General features: G+C 49.6%; 6 protein-coding genes across 6 annotated transcripts, besides 1 other annotated feature; 2 read left to right on the top strand and 4 right to left on the bottom strand.

Moving 5' to 3' along the window:
• Positions 1-744: 744 nt before the first annotated feature.
• Positions 745-771: a microsatellite.
• A 3,860-nt stretch (positions 772-4,631) lies between these two features.
• FPSE_00913 (uncharacterized protein) lies at positions 4,632-4,837 on the bottom strand (the record flags this gene model as incomplete). The annotated part of the gene is made up of 2 exons (XM_009254033.1): positions 4,632-4,717; positions 4,780-4,837. 2 exons carry the CDS (start codon positions 4,835-4,837, stop codon positions 4,632-4,634), a joined length of 144 nt encoding a protein of 47 aa, XP_009252308.1.
• A 2,001-nt stretch (positions 4,838-6,838) lies between these two features.
• On the bottom strand, positions 6,839-7,185 carry FPSE_00912 (uncharacterized protein; the record flags this gene model as incomplete). The annotated part of the gene is made up of 4 exons (XM_009254032.1): positions 6,839-6,916; positions 7,006-7,053; positions 7,109-7,122; positions 7,179-7,185. The coding sequence occupies 4 exons, from the start codon at positions 7,183-7,185 to the stop codon at positions 6,839-6,841; spliced, it is 147 nt and encodes a 48-aa protein (XP_009252307.1).
• Positions 7,186-9,096: 1,911 nt separating this feature from the next.
• On the top strand, positions 9,097-11,699 carry FPSE_00911 (uncharacterized protein; the record flags this gene model as incomplete). Its single annotated transcript, XM_009254031.1, has 2 exons — positions 9,097-9,997; positions 10,045-11,699. The coding sequence occupies 2 exons, from the start codon at positions 9,097-9,099 to the stop codon at positions 11,697-11,699; spliced, it is 2,556 nt and encodes an 851-aa protein (XP_009252306.1).
• Positions 11,700-13,762: 2,063 nt separating this feature from the next.
• FPSE_00910 (uncharacterized protein) lies at positions 13,763-14,631 on the bottom strand (the record flags this gene model as incomplete). The annotated part of the gene is made up of 2 exons (XM_009254030.1): positions 13,763-14,037; positions 14,091-14,631. 2 exons carry the CDS (start codon positions 14,629-14,631, stop codon positions 13,763-13,765), a joined length of 816 nt encoding a protein of 271 aa, XP_009252305.1.
• Positions 14,632-15,538: 907 nt separating this feature from the next.
• Positions 15,539-17,193, bottom strand: FPSE_00909 (uncharacterized protein; the record flags this gene model as incomplete). The annotated part of the gene is made up of 3 exons (XM_009254029.1): positions 15,539-16,113; positions 16,164-16,908; positions 17,179-17,193. The coding sequence occupies 3 exons, from the start codon at positions 17,191-17,193 to the stop codon at positions 15,539-15,541; spliced, it is 1,335 nt and encodes a 444-aa protein (XP_009252304.1).
• A 1,340-nt stretch (positions 17,194-18,533) lies between these two features.
• Positions 18,534-20,794, top strand: FPSE_00908 (uncharacterized protein; the record flags this gene model as incomplete). The annotated part of the gene is made up of 3 exons (XM_009254028.1): positions 18,534-18,995; positions 19,050-19,151; positions 19,205-20,794. The coding sequence occupies 3 exons, from the start codon at positions 18,534-18,536 to the stop codon at positions 20,792-20,794; spliced, it is 2,154 nt and encodes a 717-aa protein (XP_009252303.1).
• Positions 20,795-21,152: the final 358 nt, after the last annotated feature.

Here is a 21,152-nt window from a genome sequence, read left to right as displayed (position 1 = left end):
CAGATCGCCAAATTCATGATTGCAGTGCTGCACTAGCCACTTGGCTTAGGCACTGTTCCGAGTTGAGCAGTAAAAACGCAATTTTAGGTGATAGGAGAAACTCTAAGTTAAAGAGATTTCAAAGTAAAGCCTCATCACTACCGGCCCTTCGTCGGCTTTGTACAGTACATACCAAGACAAGGCCGTCTTCAACATTACGTACAAGAGACGAGAGTGAAAGGGGGGGGAAAGGGGGGAGTGAGTCTTTTCGAATGTCATTGCATCCAGCTGAAGCACAAATGAAATGAGATAAATGGAAACTTATTGTAATGTCCACTTTCGAGTTAAGTTGAAAGTCGCCATGATTCGCGTTGGTAGGACGGGTCCGTAGTATTAACGCTGGGCACTCGGTTCAATGAGATGTTGTCTTTTGCTCGTGGTGCTACATGCTACAAGTGCCGTACTCCATTCTGTAGTGGAGATGAGGCTTCATAAGCAATGCTATTGCTCCGCCCCTCCAGTGCATCGTGAAAGTCTGGGGAATGCGGGGGGACTAATAAGAAATATTACCATACCTAATGATGCCTGTCCCGCCTTGTCTGTGGGAAGCAGGAATGCCAATTTGAACGGTCGACGTAGAACGCGACTTGCTGCAGCCAAGATATCAGCCTCTCCTCAATTTCTCCGGACCATTGTTTGTGCACGAGACCCATTTCAAGCTGTCGATGTGAATCAAGTGGAACTTTTGCACTGCCAGAGCGGAGAGCCATGTTATACCATGCCATGCCATGCAGCAACGCTGCCTCGCCCACGGGGTTTCATGGGTACCAGGGCATGTGCCTACATAGAACTGAAATGTGTCGGCGGCGATTTGATCGTTTTCGAACGTGTAAATTGCCTTCTAAAAACGTTCAAGCCTCACACGAAAAGGTGGTGTGGCTGGTTTATGAGAACACACGAACCACCGTCATTGCAACCAGGGTCCGGCCCTCAACGGTCTGACGATTCTAACGCTCGGCATAATAAGGAAGATGAAAGCAATCGAATGTCAAGGTCGCACGCGCCAGCAGAAACGGTGACAGTCTGGGATAGAGAGTCAAGTCGGAGGCCGAACTTTAAAAGACAGGCCACGCACTTTCTTAGGCACAAAGCACCACAATTTCATCCCCACGGTGGTAATCTCATGACACACCAACGCCGAGAGGCGCGGGGTCGGTAGGGTTCTCCATCTTCTTGTCGGGGATATTGGAGATCAAGGGTGCCCGTCAAACAGTCGGCCAGACTTGTTGAGGATTCCCCTGGTCCGACTTTTAGTCAAAATAGCGACACTATTACGCGATAATAAAGGAGCTCAGCACGTGAAGTCAAGGCAATGGCAGCCCGATATGAAAACTTGCATCTTTAGTTGCCCGTCCAGTTTGCGGGGAAATCTGGGGACGTGGAGACGAAACCTTCAGAGCCCCCCTTCACCAGAGATTTCAGGGCCTTGCTGTTGCGTTGCATAGTCTTGGGGTCCCTCCTGTCATCTCTTCTCGGAATGTCGATCAACCGTTGTCATGAGATGCGCGAGCCCTAAACTGTCCGGGCGAATTGTCCAGGGGAGCCTCGGTTCGTTCTGAACTAGGATGTGAGATTTGCTTTTTGCGATCCTAGTATTGTTTGCTTAAACACGATTCAACCGAACGTCAATCGCAAAAAAAAACTTTTTGCGTAGTTATATTACATGAAATCTGCTCATGAGAAGCCACGATATGTGTGCATGAGTCGAGTCATCAAGCTAGAGATGCCCGATCATAACCGAATGTTGACTTGTCTGCCATGCCAGATACCAAGCCCGCCAGCTCAACAAGATTGAAAGAAAAACAGCGTAAAGGACATAATTGAAACCAATGGCTCGCTCGAAGTAGTATGGCCCCGGCCTTGCACAGACCGTTCTTGGTTCGCCCGTCATCCCCTTGCCAGCAACGTAACATCCAACCTCACCTGGAGCTTGTGGCAAATCGGACATGGACCCTAACACGTCAACGTCGGCTAGAGCCCTTGTAAAGAGATAGTATAATCCTTGGTTCGATGCAGAAAAAGACAAACGACGAGATGCACGCAGTTGATAGGGAAGCAGACCGACTCCTCATAAGTCAAGTGGAATAGCCGCGTTAAGGAGACATTGGAAAAATCGCTTAAGCAAGAGTCATATGCAAGTCTTTCGAACTGAGATGCCAATTGGGGGAACTATGAAAGCCACCTGTCGGACATTTGTGTCTCGGGTATTGGTAAAAGGAATGGCGACAGTTGTACGAATGAAGAGCCAGGATTAAACAGCCAAGTTGATTGATTTCTGCGGACAGAGACAGTACAGTTCTGGAGCATCTCGCACCCTGCATAACGAGCAATTTGACCAATGTTCTCTCCTTAAAGTCTGTCGATACGTCGGGTAGCACTCGTGAATGACCAGGCAATGCCGATGCCCTGCCCAAGATATTCGTGGACGGCCAGAACACAAAAACTGTACAGAGGTAGTCACTGGAGTCGAAAACCTTGTTCTCCAGGCGAGGACACTAGTAGAATAAGATGTGACTATGGCCATAGCTTTGACACGATCACAGGTGCTCATGTCGTCTAATTTTCGCGACACAGCGCTTGGTTCTTAATTTTCCAGTGACCAAGAACGAGGTGTTCATCAATCGCACCCTGACCAATAACAAGAGCGTATTATGGGGGAATAAGGTTGATGAGCAGGGTACAGGGGATGTTGACGACAGAGACCTGATTGGTATGGATATGCCTCACTGACAACAGGTGGTTGTTGATTCTAGGCGCCCCCTTGTCCCTGTGGAAGAGATTGGGACTGCAGGAAGGGAGCTAACAGAGGACTTTTTGTAAAGTATGAGGCTTAGACCCTAGGGCCTAGCTTCTACGCAGCATCGTTCGGGCCTTCTAACACACGATTTGTTGCTTAGCGAGTGCGGCTAGACGAAACCCATGTCTGATTCGGAATGGCTGCAGAGGTGAACCCTTGTCCACCCCGCAGCATGCCCCTGTCGATACTTTGGATTGACTACCTTGTTAGCTTGTGTGTTAACTGAATGCTTTCAGACAAGCGGTGCCGGTAGTCGTCTCCAGGTCGCGGCATTCGGTCATTGAAGCCTTTCAGACATTGTAGCCGTGCTAACCACGTTGCGATGGTTTCGTTGCAACAGCCATTGCAGTCACCAGGTGTTTCCGAGCAAGGGCGCCTGGCTACCGGTTCGACGACAAGCCGTTGTTAAGCTCCGCAAAATCATGTTTGATGGCCGACCCTGATTCTGCATATCGAGTATGAGATAGCCCACATGGTGACTTTAAGTACAAGTCCCGTGAATCTTGGCTCTTGTTAGACAAAGATAAGAGTTTCGCCTAGCATTGTCGGTGAGGAAAATGGGTCGGCCGCATCGACGTTTGCGACGATTCTCCGTTATATCGTTTCTTCCCATCGACCTCGGGGTTCCTCATAGGCCAGGATAAGCGTTAGGGGTCGAATTGGAAAGGGATTGCTGCTTGCTCTCGGCTCCGATCTTCTGAAACTTTTTGAGACAGTGATGAGAGAGCCTTTGCTGCCAGCCTGGAAGCGTTCATGCACCTAATCCGTGACTTGTGTTTGTGATAATGAAACACGTAAGATAATCTTCAGTTGGTTCATCCCATCTCTCAAAATTTCCTTCAATCTTTAGAGGCTAAAATGCGAGTAGTGCGCTCCTGACCGTCGGGATGATCCCGGTTTAGTGGCCATTTTATCCCAATCCCTGACCGAAGGATCGGTACTCTCATACATATAGACACCGATGGAACTCTGCCTGCAGCTGTCCTTGACTGCAGCCCCCTACGTTGACCGGCGCAAGTTGATCATTGCCTTATCGGTTCTTGATAAAGTGTGTATGAGATTGGTCTTCTCTCGGGACCGGCCGACACTTGTGAGCAACGTTGAATTAAGTTTGCCCAGTACCGAGGCCAGCTATGATCCTAAAGATAGAAAACTCGAGTTGATGTCGATCACGGCTCGTAATGGAGCTATATTGCATTGTAAGCCGATAAGAAACGGATACGACACTTGACTGTTGCAACGTCTACACCACCGAGCTGGTGAACTGACAGAAATATGTAAGCAAAGATATGCGTATGTATCCCTTGCTGTGTGATGTGTTACCATCAGTCAGGGGATAGCCTCAATTAGTCAAGGCGTTAACAAAAAAGCCTCTGATAAACCCCCCTGTAATTGAGTGAACTATCGCCAGAAGGGTGATAACGTCGGTGGGATGTTTATGTTCTAGAAGTGTGGCTGCAACGTCCAAAGCTTCCAATTCCAAGGAGGGTTGCCTCGTCGAATTTGCGCACATGCATGAAGCACATTTGAATGTGGTAACGGCCATACACCACTCTTCAAGATTACTAGCGCAGGGCATCGAGAAGTTCAAGGTGGTATGACAACACAGCTAGAGCATGCGATGTTGATTGCTCTAGGCACTAGAAGCCATTTAGAGTGGAAGGTTCTTGCTGAAGTTTATGGCACAGTGGAACGATGGCAATCGTTGCAAATGGCTGAAAACAGTACTGTGCGTGATGGTGTTGAAGTGGTTCCAGATGACGAGAGCGGCGTGCAAAGGTGTGGCCGTCGGCTCTCAGTGCGAGGGTAACATCCATTTCTCGCGTGCAAGCAGCCACACTCTTGCAAGAATAGTTTCGAAGAAATCTTGGAAAACTGACACTATTTGAAATGGAAAGGGTTAGCAGTCCTTAAATATTGACCTGAAAAAGAGGAAGACGTACTGTGTTTTTGGTCTCTTTGCTGTTGTTTTATTGATGATATCCATGGATTTTCAGGCATTTTAGCCGACACCAGGGCTGTGAACTTATTTTTCTTGTCCTCGGCCTCTGTCCGTAAGTTGCAGTATCATCGTGTCACAGCTTCAGACTGCTACGGGGATTCTGCTGAGGTCCAGTAAACAGGCTGGCGCAACCATTGAATAGTCCGAGACGTTGTGTCGATAAATGATGTAAGTGGACGGGCGCAACTTGAGGGGGTCAAGTGGGGGGGACCATCCAAGGCTATTGAGTGCATGGTCCAAGACGGTTGAAGTTAGAGGCAGCCTAACCTGTGTGACATGGCCGAAGAAGCCTGGTGGAAGAATGCATAGAAGCTCCAGCAAAGCCATTCTGTTTATGAGGCGCCGCCACGGTGACTAGGCAATTGAGCCCATGTTGTTGTGAATTGTTCCAGTAGGGAACTATCCGCTGCCGCTAGTTTGTATCGCAGAGCTGTGGCCGCAATATTGCCGTTATTCGACTTTTTATCTTTTTGCTTTTGGCCGAGATGAACATGACGTGGGTCTGTTTTTGGAACAGTTGATACCAAGTCTGTTTGCTACACAACTGTGATTGTCTAGCAACCAGTCAAGAAGGCCGCAATTGCGCTACAGCATGGGGGCAATCAGCCCTGCCTCCTTAGGCTATTCCAGACCACGACAAGCCATGTGCTGTGCGCGGTTGTCCTGCGTATGATCCTGCGGGGTGAGATATTCGTTGGTTCCACTGCCCTTTTTGCAAGGTTGGCATCGGGCTGCCAGCCCAATTGCAGATATGCAAGACAGGGCCAAAGTGAACGGGCGGCAGCCGGCAGACGCGGAGCATTGTATGTATTCAACGAGAGGGAGCGGATACTGGTGTTGAGGTTCGACGTCGCCAACCCAGCAAGAGAACGTGGGTTCAGACTCTGGATCTATTTCTGAGTCTGATTCCGTTGAGCACAAGGCGGCGCTGTTGCCGAATATGAACGTTGGCACATGCGTTGAGGTCTTGTAATATACCCCTGATCTTAGTTGAGTTGCCCATGCTGTCACAGCACGGTTCGCATAAATTTAGATTCAATGTTGCAATCACTTGTAAATGAGCCAGAACCGAGGTGCTCTGGCGATTGACGTGACGGAGCTATGCTCCTCTGTAGTGTGCGCTCCACCGAGAGCGGTAGCTTAGCTAGCTAGGTAGGTAGGCAGGTAGGTTGCCAGCAAGTAATAAACAATCAAGCAAAGAGGCATGACATGGATGATCGTGAGCTTGGCAACCCCAGGCTGCTTGGCCCTTTTGCTTTTAAGAGGCGGGGAGATTTGCTCTACTGTTGATAATGGATGCACGAGGAGTGGATGAGGTTGTTCTGGGTGGATATGAAGAAGGTACGGTAGTGAGAAATGGAGGGAGGAGCGGCCCTGATTGGGTTATCAGGTTGCAAAAGGACCTGAATGACCCTGGGAGTGGATCGCTTTAGCGCCTATGGACAACTGCAGCGGATGATTTTAAGGTGCACCCGGCGGCGGTTTTGTTACCCTGGTCCTCGACATGGTTCCAGCATGTCTTGATGCAGGTGTCCTTGTCTGGTCCTGGTCCTTGTCCTGGTCCTGGCAATAGCTTGGCTCTTTTGTTCTCAAGATAGCTCGCACGCAATGAAAGATCTTTTGTTTCCATTACGGATATGATAACGGATATCTTATCTCGCCGTTGCCAGGAACCGCGCGAACCTGCAGATGTCGAAACTCTATGATCGACGACCGCCCAGTACCCGACCTGTACAACGTTGATAGTGATGGATCGTGTGGTAGCTTGAAAAAAACTAAAAAAAAACTCTTGTTGGGCAATCGATTTCAGCGTCGTCGGCGTTTCCGGGACACTTTCCACAAAACACGGCAGCTTTAGTCTACAGTCCACGATGACATTCTGGAAAGACGGTCAGGGAAAAATTGAGATGTAGAGAATCAATACAAGCAAAAGCTTCCTTCCCCTGAGTTCGAATCTTTTGCAATTTTTCTTCATAGCGTCAAACTATTCACGCGCCAGGCTATGTAGGGCGTCGGTACAAGTATGAAGATTCCTTCTTGATCTTAGCCTCAAACCGACTGTCATATGCCACCACTATCTGGAGAGGAAGCATAGGCCTGATCTGGGACAAAGCTCTTGTTAGAGTTGAGAGCCTTGAACCAAGCCTCAGGTGGCTCGGTTACATACCGTTGTCGTACCGGTTTCCGAGATGAGGTCTGCAATATCCGTCAACACCTAGGTGGCGTCATAGGAGGCGCGGAATTCCAAGGGCTTAGGACTTTACACGAACCTCCACCAGAGATACTAATTAGATGGTCAGGTTTTGCAGTTAGATGCTATTCATATGAGTCTTTGCGCACATTTCATTTCACATCAATCCGAGAAAGCAAAAGTTCCGCTCTCTCACCACATAACTTGGCCTGGGTTTATCTTGCAAATCTTGGATATTCACGCAGTTATGAGTTTATAACCGGCGGATTTTATGCTTTGAGGCTCTATTCCATTTGTGAAATCGTCCCCGACTTGGCATTCGCTGCACTCCTACCCGAAATGGGCCTAGATTTTCAACCTTGTCCTTAGGTAGCCTTGTGCAAGCTTGCTTCTGTCCGTCATTACAGAACGAGGCAAGCTTATATCCCTTGATGAACCCGTGTTCCGAGACGATGAATCTGCACGGCAAAGATCCTAAACAAGAGCCTGGAGGGGTTAGGAGCGGAAGAGAGCGAGCGAGACCTCCATCGCTCCAGCAGGGAGTTTGATTTGATTTGATTTTGACTTGACCAACGAACCGAACTCGCCGAATCAGAAACCCCCAGACAATGTGGGAACGGGCAGGGCAGTTTTAGGGACTAGGGGTGCTTCACAGCGCTATACCGACGGCCACTAAACCGTAGATGGTGATGAAGCCGGGGGGCTTTAGACCCCGTAGTCCGCCGAACGATGGGCGGAGGTTCCACACGACGACTTGAGGCGGGTGTTTACCCCAAAGACAGGACGAGAAAGGACTTACACGACCGGTCAGGTAGCCCATCTTCCTGGGGCAAAAAGTACCCCCCTACTACCTACTATGTAGAGGTAAAGATAGAAGAATACTTGCGACTGCTCACATTTTCATATGCAAGACCAGGTATCCACGTTATCTTTATCTTACGTAGCATCCAAGACAGGTAACTTGTTTGGTCGCACTTGCCATCGATTTCGTACAGTAGCGAGCATGACATGGCAGTAAGGTAGAGAGGGCAAGCATGCCCACGCAATTTGATCCCGCCCCTCCTTCTACCTGCTGTACTGCACTTGCACTGTTCCTACCTGTAGTACAGGCAACTGGATGAGTGAAACCTGTCTGCCTCTCCATATTTTCGTCCTTCTCCAAACAACAGCGACATGAGTCCCACGCTTCTCATCATCACCACCACCACCATCTACTGCGCCAGCCAAGACAGACACTGAGTTTCGTCGCCTGAAATTAAAACTATTTCTAGCCATGAATGAGATGCAAGGGGAACCCCTACATTTCTCAGTATTATCTCGGTCTATCGTCAACCTCGGCCGAAATGGCATTCATGGGTCTTCCCCCCGCTGATCTTCAGCGTTGGTGCAGTTTGGTCTGTGGGAAAAAAAAGTACGCTTACTTAGACTTGGGATCGGGATGATGATGCCAGCGCCAATGTTAACGGTGCCCCCATCCCATCCATCCCCCGTATTACAGAGTACCCTCTCTCCACTCCCGTCTCTCATCAGACGTCTCTCCCGCTGCTCGATCTGAATGTGCCTATCTACTGTAGGTACATCCATGCTGCCCACGCTACTCCCTGTAGTGTCCAGTCTTATTTGTACACCCTCTTCCACAACCTACACCCACCAAAGGCCGCGCTCCCCCATCATGATCCCTGTTACAACTTCAGGGTCTTGTTGCCAGTACTCTCAAGTACTGGGCAATACCCTCCCCCAAGCTCCGGACACCCCTCGCCTCTTCAGTTTGGCCTTCATCTTGCCTTATACCATCCTAGAGCGCCACTTTCATATCTAGACATCGCTCCTGGCATTCTTGTATACTTTAACATCGTTCTCCCGCCATTTCTAAATACTTCCCATCGACTTTACTCTTCTGAGTTACCTTATTCAAGCTCTTTACTTCCCTTCAACTCCACCATCAACCTCGTCTCGACCTTTTCGCTTTTACATTTTGACTACCTGCCTACCTTCTGCAACCCAAAGTCGACAAACACACTTCCTGCTTCACCTCACCTGCACCTCACCGCCTCAACCTATACAAAAATGACAGCCGCTATGGCACAGCCGACTGTTACAGTCAAGGATCCCTCAGCAGTGCGAAAGCGCAGAAGACGTGCCCCTGCCGGTGGTGCCTCTGATGACTGTTTCTCTTGTTCCAAGAAAAACATCAAGTGTGACCGTAGACGGCCATATTGCTCCCAATGTCTCGAGGTTGGCAGTGAATGCTCCGGTTATAAGACACAGCTTACTTGGGGAGTTGGTGTTGCTAGTCGAGGCAAGCTCCGAGGCCTGTCTTTGCCTATTGCCAAAGCTCCTCCTGTTACTCGTGAGCCGAGAAAACATTCAACTGCTTCCTCAAGATCCAGCTCTTCCATTGTTACACATGGAACAGAGGATGAGACGAGAAGAATGCGCCAAGGTCCCATTGATATTCCTGCTGTGACCCAAGTTGCTTCCGCTCCCACGACACCTTTCAATATGGCAGGATACGACTACCTTTCTATGTCACATCCTGAGCATGCAGCCCCCATGCATCACCAAGGAAACTGGGGCAACATCAACTACTCTCCCGCACAAGAGACAAGTCACAACATGCATCGGTTTCCCATGCCTCTCGTCACCGAAAACCTCTCATCATCCATTGACCCCCTCACCCCGGACGTGGGTTATGTATCACCCATGAGCCAATCTTACACCAGAGATGATGTTTCCTACGTTCACAGCCCATCTTACATGTACGACAGCTATACGACAAGCACAAGCTCCCCGGGCCCTCAGAGCCCTCCTTCCTCTCTTTACGTCGAGCACGCAAGGACCTTTGCTCCAACCTCGTGTCCGAGTCTTGCCCACGCTCCTTCAGAGATGAGCTCAAGTCTTCACTCCCATACCGACACCTTTGATTCGCACCTGGGTAACAGGATTGTCCGCGATTGTGATTCATTCGGTAAGCTCAGATGGAACCAATGAATCCCTTGGTTCTAACGTGCGCAGGCGTGCCTGAAGTCGATACATATAGCGCCAGCTACGGCTCTATGCCTATCTCCTGGCATTCTCCGACGATGCAGGAGGAAGATGTTAAATCTCATCACTCGGACTTTGCTCCCTCGGGATGGCCCACCGCTTCCGAAAACCAATCTGTTCATGTGAGCCAGGACCTCATCTCCAAGATGCCCTTTTTCATGGATTACTACGAGAATATCATGTGTCCCTCAATGGTCTTTATCGACGGGCCACACAACCCTTTTCGAGACCATATTCTGCGACTAGCTGTAAACAGCCAGAGTCTGAGCCATGCTATTTGTGCTCTTGCATCTTGCAATCTCCGCATGAAGAGGAAATTGAGTCTCGGACGTGATACTCGAGAAATTTCAGAGAAGTTGATGGCTGACAAACATGCCGCCGAAGACATGGCAGACACTCAGCCCGACGACCTGTCCCTCGCCGAGGAATACCAACACCGTAACTTGGCTGTGCACCTATTAAACGAGCAGCTCAACGACCGTACCAAGGCAATCCACGATTCAGTACTCGCCACGATTCTCCTTCTTTGCCATTACCGCATGGTCGAGTCCGGCATCGCCAAGTTTCATACCCAGTTTGCTGGTGTTAGCAAGATCTTGGCCCTTCGAGCTCAATATCTTACAGCCTCGAGCAACTCTGCTTGGATGGAAGCGATATTCACCTATTTTGACGCCATTTCTGCGAGCATCAACGAACGCGAAGCTCAAGTGTATCCTGGGTTCAATGGGATACCAGACATTCAGCTTTTACCTATCGGAACCGAGAACCTGGTGGGGTGTGACCGCGAGCTTTTCAAAACCATTAGCAAGCTGGGCCGTCTGAACCAGTTGTCGCAAAATCGCCCCGTGCAAAACACATCGACCCCGGCCAGAGTCCAGGAGTTGCCTGAGCTATCTCCTTCGTCATACATTTCTCCACTGGGCCATGCTCGCCGAGAATCACTTACACGGTTCAACGTGTCAGGGGAGCAGACGGGAGAAACAAGTATTCTCAACAACAGTCGATTCAGCACGATACTTAACGATGATCTATCTACACCCACGAGCGCACAAGCCATGTCGTACGAGGAGAATCGCTCGCTATTCTGGCATGAGTGGAAGGAAGCACGCCTGGCTCTTCAGAACTGGAACTTTGATGCATCTCGCGTCAGTGCTTCACTGCCTGAACCTTGCTCACAGAGCCAACTACGAGATCTGGAGTCACTTTCCGAAGCGTTTCGCTACGCCGCGCTTCTATACACGGAGCGACTTGTGAGCCCGTCGCTACCTTCAGGGCATCAGAGCATTCAGAGCCTTGTCAGCCAAGTTGTCTATTACGCAACGAGCTTGGACACTGGCAGTAGTGCCGAGAAGTTTCTGCTCTGGCCCCTTTTCGTGGCGGGCTGCGAGTGTGTCAACGAATTACAACAGAACATGGTGCGGTCCAAGTGCCGAGATATCATGTTCCGTTCTGGTTACATGAACAACCTAGCGGCTCTCGAGGTACTGGAGAAGCTATGGGCTCAAGATTGGTCGGGAGATGAAGCGTCAGTACTAGGGGCTAGGACCGGGGATCAACGCGGGCCTTTCAACTGGACAAAGTGCATTGGAGGACCCGGAGTTGAGGTGGAGTGGATCATGTTTTGATGTGCAAGGATTCTCGGCGATTGACATGTGAAGGCGTTTGACTTCGTGGTGAGGTGATGGGAGACAGGGATTTGGCATACAAGGGGGCTGTCATGCGTGCGTGGGTAGGGGTAGATGAAGGTGATGAGTCAAGTGTGTGGAATTCGGAGCTACTTAGGGATTGAGTTTGGAGTTCAAGTTAGGATGGACAGGCTAGCATCATCATTGTATTATGTAACGAAGAGCAACGCAACAAACAGCATACGGAACGGTTACGTTAGAAGGGGAGCAAGGCGTCTGGGCTCAGCATATCAGGGTTGGCACTGGCGTTTATTGGATACATGGCAAAATAAAAGACGGTTCAAGGAAACCGAAATGAAGATTCTTAGACCACAGACTATTCCCTTGACGAACAAGTACAGTAGTATCATGGTTGTTGAAACCAAGACTCGTCCCCAGCAGGACAAGGATACGTAGGCGAACAGGACCTTCCTCCTACAGAATGAGCTGCATGCAGGATAACCCTTGCAAAGGCCACGGACGAGCAAATTGTGGCTGTTCCAAAACGTTGCAGGGCTGGACTAAGACTACGGTAGAAGTTCTAGCTTTCAGCCTCCTAAAGTCATCTTCCTTAGCAAGTTAGCAGCAATCAGGTTTCTACTCCTAAACCCGCAAGGTCAAAACAGCTTTGACACCCTCAATGTCAGTATCAACGACGCTACCTCGGGAGCACTCCGTTGAATGTAGGTAGATCAAAAACAAGCCTTGTGCCTGGCGGAGCCGGCCGAATAAGAAAACTTGCTACTGACGATGATAGCGCGGTTAAGTTAGTGATTGGCCGAATGAAGTTTTCTGAGACACACTCAGACAGAGGCAGCATGTCAAACTGGTGGTGTGTGGCCCACTCTAGTCTATCAGATTCTTTCTTACCGACGGTATCCAGAGTGTGGGGATATGATCGACATGAAGGATGTTTTCCTTTCTTAGCGCGAAGCTGAGATGGACCATCCATGCAAGTTACGGTAGTAGCTATTAGGCATGTAGACGACATCAGTTATGTTTGTTAGTTGGTGGGTTGCATGTAGTTTCGTATACCGCCTTGTCCATTGTATTACTGCATGCTGTCACTACGAGACATGCATCGGGCCTATGTGGCGATCGCAAATCTATTGTACATGTGCCACATCTGCAGATGAGATATTGACAATTGGCTCATGTTTGTTCTTACCTGAAGGTAACTAAGCTGTGAAAAAGAAAAGGAAAAGTTTCATACTAACCACGAAACAAAGGCTACAAGCAACAAACACTCCAATCAGCTGGACAACGTCTTCCTTTGACGTCTTCACAAGACAAATCCTACGTTCCTTTCATCTCATCCCCTGCCCACACGTATTGTACATATCTGACCCAGTATCCTCCTGGAGCTAGTAAGGGGGCCCCATACGCCACGGCATGTAACAAACCATTTTGCTGGAAGATTTGCAGGGCAAGGATGTGAGAATGCCGGGCTTCGGTGAGAAGGACGACGCATGGGCAGGAATATTAGCTAATGATGCTAGTTTCAGGATCATTGGGGAAGGATCGTACGGGCTGTGCTGAGGTGTTTGTATATTGAATGTAGCGGACCGAGGCCGGTGGATATGGGGATGAGGGATAGGGGCGACGACGAGGGTGTGCACTAGAACCTGAGGCTGGCGATGTTGTCAAGTTTGAGACTGGAATGCTTTACCCAACGAGGTAGGTCCAAATCAAGGCGTAGCTTCTCGGGGATGGGTGAGGATTGTCACAGGGGTCGTTAGTTCATGCGTAGATCAAGACAACATCGACACGACGGAGGGGTGTAAAGCAAACAACTACAGATACAACTTGTCATGGTATTGAATAATTGCGCCCGCAATCACATGTGTAACGTAAAAGTCTAGACATGGTTTCGATTCCTATACTCGGTACTCGTAATGATGTTTGAGCTCGCTATCCCATGGTGTTGGTGTTGTGTAACTCGGCCAATCTAGTTCACACGAGCTTTAATCGCACTCTGTAGTCCATCCAACAAGCGCCCTTTCTCCTGACTGTTATGGCTTGCTTTAGTCCATGGCTGTGTCGTCTGTCACGGGATGGCCGTCTCCTTCTATAGGAGATGATGGTGTTGCAGAATCATGTTTTGTGTGTACCGGCTCGTCTTGGACGTCTGTGAGTGTCACATCTCCATCGGCATCCAGCCCTTGACTACTCATGGAGCTCTCTCTGGATTGTCTCTCGTCTTCATTGTCCTTCCAAGGAAATAAAGGAACCGGCGGCCTCTTCCGGGCAGGAGGTTTTTGCTGTTGCTTCCGTAGCAAGTATTGCTCAGCGAATTGGTCTGGTAAAGTCGGTCAGTCACATCGCTCTGACAACACTGTTTATCGTACTCACCACTGATGAACCAGTACGTTTCATTCCACTGCTCTTCGAAAAGGACCTTTGGACTCCGCAAGGCATCTTTAACGACGAGGAGATCCCACACACGCAAGTCTCTCAACTGCTGTATCCTTTCAGCGGCCTGTTGCGGGTCCCACATCTGCTTGAACAAAACATCGTAGAGCATAAGCCCATACTCGAGTGTCCATTCAGCGACCCACTGGATCTCTTCATTGCACTGAACTCGTGACCTTTCGCATGCTACGTCATCGGCCTTTTCGCGACTACGGATCGCATTTTCCATCATGCTGCGAAACTGCGCATCACCCTTGGGAATGTCCGTCATTAGATCTGCCCATTCGTTGCATCGGTCGTCGAGATTAACGTTGGCCTTTCTTTCATGGCAGTCTTCGCATAGCCACAGGTAGTTCGTAGCGACGAGCGGAACCTGCTTTTCGGTAGGGCAGAGCTCTTCGCAGTTGTTAGTACAACCGAGCTTGAAGAGCAGGCAGTGCCGACACCGCAGGAACTGGATGATGCCGATAAAACAAGGCATATCGATGAAGTGCGCTTATCAGATGATGTTGGACTCGACCCTATTGAGTCGTTCATAGAGATGTTGACAAAAAGAAGAAGTAAAATATCTTGTGATGCAAAAGAGGGGAGAGCTTCAAGATAACCAAGTGAAAATAAGATTAGTAGGTAGTAGGCAGTAAAGTTTACGGCGCTGCAGAACAAAACGCATCTCAAGCTGCAACTCGCCCAACGTCCTTTCCGGGCCGTGATCAGTTGCATCGAATATCGTATTGTCGTTGAGAAGTAGCCACCACATGAAGCTTTCTCACGGCAAGACTTGGGCGCGTCGTTGCCCGCTGAAGCCATTGGCACTATCTTCTGCCTGTTATGCCTCCACTGCCTATCGCTTGCTGCCTGTTATTTACCTGCTATCAAGCCTCCAAAGTCCTTCTGCTTCTGCTCGGCAGTTGTTGAACTCTAGTGGCGCATTTGGCCGTGAGAAAGAGCGAGGACGAATGAGGACCTCACATTGACGAGGGGACATGGCTATGGATATTCGGAAGAAGCCATGGCGCTGCAATTCTGGTGTCATGTCAACTTTGATCTGAGCAATGGGGGAAGGGAGGAGACAAGACTAAGGTCATAAGATAAACTTTCGATTCCCATTTTCGTTCCCGTGATACGATAATGTTGCTTAGGTAGTTATGATACGTGGGTATCCATAGTCAAAAAAAAAAGAACCTGTCATCTCTCCAAATAACAGACAATCTAGAATACAAGTAATTTCACACCTCAACACCTTGCCTCGATCCATAAAATGACGGTGTAATGGCCAATCATGCATACAATAAAGCCCCAAAGCACTTGCTTTGACTGACCTCCGCTTTCTATCCTCTTCCCCTTGTTTTCGTTCATACATAACCCTTTATGCCTCTGTCTTCTTCGCCTCACCCCGCATGGGAGGCGAGTGTGAGTTCGGGAAAATACTGTGAAAGTTTCTTCGGGTTACGCACATCTGCCCGCGCTGGCTCGTCTGTATCTGAGATTTGATCATAGTCGTTCGATCCTTGATTGCTATCCACCAGTTGGACAGATCGTCTTTTGACCTTGATGTTCCCCTGCGCCGGGGTCGGTTTGTTGCTCTGCTCAGCTGGTGGGGTCACCTGCGCTGGTTGCGGAACAGGAATCGACTCAGGTACAGGGACTGGTGCTGCCACTGGTGCCGGTTTTCTTGTTTGGCGGCAAACATCAGGGCTGAGACTTCTCGATTGACCGAAGCCGATGTTGCCGCTCATCATCTTGCGGTAGCCGTCGAGATCTTGTTGTTGACGATCAAGCCCTACAGGGCTGGCAGCATCGCTTCGATTCTTCTCGTTCGATGTCAGACCCTTCGCTTGGACGAAGGCACTGGAGCGGACGTGATGAGGATCCCGCTCGTAGTACTTGTCAATGATGGGATGGACCATGACGGTCTGTCTATGGATTGTCAAGATGGAGTTTGTTGGTACATTGACCCAGTTTTCTGATTCTAGTCAGTATCCCCCGTTTGAATATTCAGAGCATTTTGCATACCTCTCTCAAATGTCAAAGGTTCACTTGCGACAAGCACAATGTCGGCACCGCGATCCTTGCGCTCCATCTGATATTGCTTGTCATCCGCAGACTGGGTGCGTGTCGTCCACTGCGTCCCGGAGGAATAGTACAAGCTGGCGGCTTCATCCTTCGAACTGCTAATGTATCGAGTGCAGATGACGCTGTGGCCATCGGTAACGGCAAAGTTGAGCAAACTTCGAGTGTCGACATCTTCGTTCTGCAGGATACTCTCGGGGATCGCATCGGTCATCTCATTGATCTGGGCGATGGTACGCTTCACGGCTTCTCGAAGAATTGTTGGACCAAACCCGGTTTCGGGGCAAGTGCTTGGGTCGTGACCAAGTCGCTCGAGGGTATCGAGAAAGAGAGCAAAGGCCCATTCGCTGTCGGTGCCGCCCTTGACGCCCAGGTACCACTTGTCGGCCAGACGCTCACCGAGGCGTCGCTTGATGTATTTCCATCCACCGAGTCCTCCATTATGCATCCACATCAAGCTTCCATGTGTAAAAGGATGACAGTTGTCTTCGCTTAGGGAGCCCTCAGTTGTGGCACGGACATGGCCAAAGATAAGGTGGGATGCGGTCTTGGAGGCGATGCGCTGCAAGTTGGTGCAGTTCCATGCGGGAATGGTCGATGTGAAAAGGCAAGGCGCTGAGCCAAGTTTGGGGTCGGTGTAGAAGCCGATGCCGAAACCATCTGCATTGTTCTGACCTCGTCTCGTATCCTACAGAGCGTCGCAACGGGTCAGATATGATGTTGCTTTAAGTATCGGTCAGGGCGTGGGGGGTGACTCACGAGACGCAGTCTAGAATCAAAGGATTGCTTGAGAATTGAGTGGGTGGGATCGAGAATCAATTTTGACAATAGAATATCGTCGCTCCCTTTATAGACCTAGAAACGGCGAGTTGCGAGGTCAGCGTTGAGGTTCTGCGACACAGGATCCGGCTTCGGAGGCGCAGATAAGCAAAAGGGACCATTGTTATAGGGGACTCACCAGAAAACGGCACATGGTTGCGTCTTGTGCGCGTGCGAAACAGTTACTCTTGCCGGGCAAAAAACAAGAGGGATGACAAGTGTAAGTGTAGTAGGGGATAGTTAGAATAAAGGGTAAATGAAGAAAATTGTTTGGGGAAGGAAAGATGAAGGGTAAAGAGATTGATTGCGTGTTACGGATACAGGAGGACAGGATGGACAAGACAAGACAAGACACTTCTGCTACTGCTGCTGCTACTACTGTAGTGTAGGTCACTTGTGAGTGATTGTGGTGAGGGATGACACCATTGGCCTAGACTTCCAGGGTTGCTTTTTCTGGGTCTTTTTTGGTGGCTATCGGTGAGGATGAACGGGCCATCGGCTTTGGAATTCCAAGACAGGGCTTGATGTGCCAATGAAGGGGAGATAAAAATAGGGGCTTTTATATATCTGAGAATCTTGCTGGATTGATGTTGTACTATTGGTACAAGGCTGTATTTGGCAATATTGTTTTTATTGAGAGATGTCTGTATCCTATTGCTTGCGAACAATAATAGCTGTATTCTGCTATTGTGCATAATGCTCAAGGTTGTAGGTAGGCACTTGGGCACCTATTTTTGAGAGCATCCACCGCCTTGAACCCTTGCAGCCCGTCTGTATTCTGGGGAATGTCCCGCTGTTAGTGGAGTAATTTGCGGCTCTCGTCACAATCGCAACCAAGCCCAGCAGCAAGTACCGGAATTAAAGTGAATCATTGTTTCTTTTTCTTTTCCCTTTTGAATGACTCAACTTGTCTCATCACGTCAATAGCCCCTGAAAAGTTATCATGTATGAATGTCTTGGGTAAAATCATGTTTTCAGGAATAATAATGCCACAATTACAGCATTGGCTTGACCCTTGCATTGAACAGTACGCCACAGCCAAAAATGATGTCAACTTCCATGTGGCGGTTATTGTGGCTGTCCTCCATTCTGTTCTCCAACAAAACTACTTAGTAGGTACTCTACGCGAAAACACCGCGGTCCGTGCAGCGTAGGCGTGTAAATGGGCGTTCTACGTCGCGACTACCGCGTCAATATCCACTTAGGTTTCGCTTCCACTCTCAACCCCAGCCTTTTGCTCTGGCAACCGACCCGAACCTACAATTGGGGCCATCTACCTGGTCTTACTCCGTATTGGACTTTTTTCTTCTTCTATTCATCATGTTTAATGCCGACGACATGTTCTAAAACCTGATGCACTTGCAAAACATCTAATCATAGCTCATCGTCGTCGTGCATACTATCTATATTCTGTCATCTAATCGTTTTCAGCGCTTATACTTACGTCTACCAGCCACCCTCGACGGGTTTCTTCTCAAGGCTCTTTTGCCCACCATGTCCTCTCTTGATCCCGATACTTTTCCCACACCTTCATCATCGTCACGGCCAAAAGGAACGCCTTCGATTACGCCTAGGAGATTTAATCGATTCTGGCAACCCAGGCAGGTCCAGACTCAGCCGTTGCCAAAGTTTAGGACTGCTCTTGGCAGCTTGGATGAGGCCGACACTAACCAGCAACCCATCTCACCTCAATCACTTTTCAGTGACAATATCCTGCCATCATCTCCCACGGAAAGGTTTCAAGATGACTCGCGGAAGAGGAAGCTCCAGCCCGAGGCTTCAGAGACGGAGGGTGATTTCAAGAGGCCAGCTTTGAACCTGGATGACATGCCACCACTTCGATTGACTCGCTCAAGCTCTTCGAACTTGAACAACAATAATGGCTTAAAGGCGTCGGATAGTTTCAGCAGTCAAGCTAGTCTGGAGAGCCTTGATAGCTGTAGAAAAGCTACTCTGGTAAGCCCCAACAGTAGTCCAACTCGCACCGAACATTTACTCACAACCCAACAGAGCAGCTTCTTCAAGACCAGCCGAGGAGTTGCTAAAACCCCTAAGAAGGGAAATGGCGTCAAAACTGCTGATATTGCTCCTGAAGAGCCTCAGCCCGATGAGGTATGTTGATATGCCCTCATATCCTGCTGGCGTCACTGACATCATGACTTTAGGAGCTAGTCAACTACGCACCCAGACCCATCAGGAAATTCGCCAACCGAGGCTTCGGCTCTCAATTGCTAAATCGTGAACACGGACTCGGATATTCAAGCGGCCAACCACTTCTTCACACGCTGGCATCCGATCCCCGAACCGAAACAGCACGGTTTCACAGCCGTTGCATCGATTCGTACGAGTGTCTCGCTCCTAGCGGCAGTCGCTCCATCCCCTTCTGTCTTGCAAGCGCTCACAATGCTCCCGTGACGGCCGTCGGTGATGAAGAAGGTTGCGTTAGGTTCTTCGACACTTCTGCAAACGATGATCCAAACGAGGAAAAAGATCTGGGCGTCCATACCGTCCACGACAATGCCATCTGGGACATGGACTTTTCCAATGACGACATGCGTCTTGCAGCCACGACTGGCGATGCAGCTTTGGTAATGGATGTGACGACCAAGACCGTGGCAGCCAGGCTGTCTGATGGGCATTACAGTTCAACTCGACAAATTGCCTGGCAGCAGGGCCAGTCCATCGGCAATGTGTTAACCACCTCGGACAAGGCTGGTCGTATCCGTTTGTGGGATTTGCGATGTCCATACTCTAATCTCAGAAGCTTTTCGACGGTGGGTTGTAGTGAGACAGGTCGTCGAACTGTCACTATGCGAGATGAGACTCTCACGCCGTTACAAGCATCTACCGTGAACACTCTTGACAACACCCATGAACGTACTGCTCACGGCAAGACTTCTGTTGCTTCCGTCACTGCTATCCAATGGCTTCCCGCCGGTCGTGAACATTTACTACTATCCGCCTCCGAAGCAGAGGCTGTTGTTAAGCTATGGGACATGCGATACATCAACCGTCGGCATCAGGAGAAGAGCATTCCCCTGTCCTCCACAGCCGTACCTTCCAACCACGCCTGGCGCTCATACGGAATCACCTCTCTGGCCCTCAGTAGTGACGCCGCTCGTATGTACGCAGTATGCAAGGACAACACCATCTACGCTTACTCCATGGCCCACCTCATGCTCGGTCACGCTCCTGAACTCAAAGACCTCGCTACCAAGCGAAGACCTATTGCTTCCCAAGGTCTAGGTCCCCTATATGGTTTCAAGCACGATTCCTTCGCCGCGAGAACGTTCTTTGTCAAGTGCAGCATGCGGCATAAGAGCCTGTCTCATTCATCCGACCTCCTCGCCGTTGGCAGCTCCGAGTCTTCAGTGGTACTCTTCCCTACAGATGAGCGCTACCTCCGTTCAGCCTGCGCCCAGCGTGCTCACCTCTTGGATCCCCCCGGATCCGCCGCCCCTACACCCTCGCGTTCATTTTCATCCGCCGCCGGCGCTGAGCCCAGCTCGTCCACTATCCCAATCTTCCGCAACGGTACGCCCCTCATTCATGGCCACACCCGCGAAGTTTCAAATGTCAGCTGGAGTTACGACGGTAAGCTAGTCAGCGCGTCGGACGATTCCGTAGTCCGCCAGTGGCAAGAAGACGAAGGCCGGGCACGGTATTTCAGACAGGTTGGCGACTTTGGCGGCGAACGATACTTTGCAGGCTGGGCAGACGTGGGAGACGACTGGGACGTTGAAGATGATGAGTAAACGAGACGAGACGAGACAAGACAATGGTATCTTGCGGTAGCAGGCAGCGTTTGTTTTTCATGATATTTTACGATACCCCCCAATGCAGAAATGGGTGTTTCAAACACACGCGTTAATTATAGCAGAGATATTAGTGAAGCCGCTCATGCCATTGAAAGGCTTCACCAAACAATATTTAAAGCGACCTTCACAAATAGCGGCATTCAAGGTAGCAATCACGGAATAGGAACAAAGACATGTTTCTCTGCAAACAAATAACATATGAGCTTTCGTGTCATAGGGTACTATCTCGTAATCTAAAGTCGTAATCGTTGCTCTCTGTAGAATGTATATATGCGTGAATGGGAACCGAGTACAG

The sequence above is a fragment of the Fusarium pseudograminearum genome, chromosome 3 (assembly GCF_000303195.2).
Source record: "Fusarium pseudograminearum CS3096 chromosome 3, whole genome shotgun sequence".
NCBI lineage: Eukaryota > Fungi > Ascomycota > Sordariomycetes > Hypocreales > Nectriaceae > Fusarium > Fusarium pseudograminearum.
The sequence above is the reverse complement of the archived record's forward strand: the minus strand, read 5'-3'. Positions and strand labels throughout refer to the sequence as shown.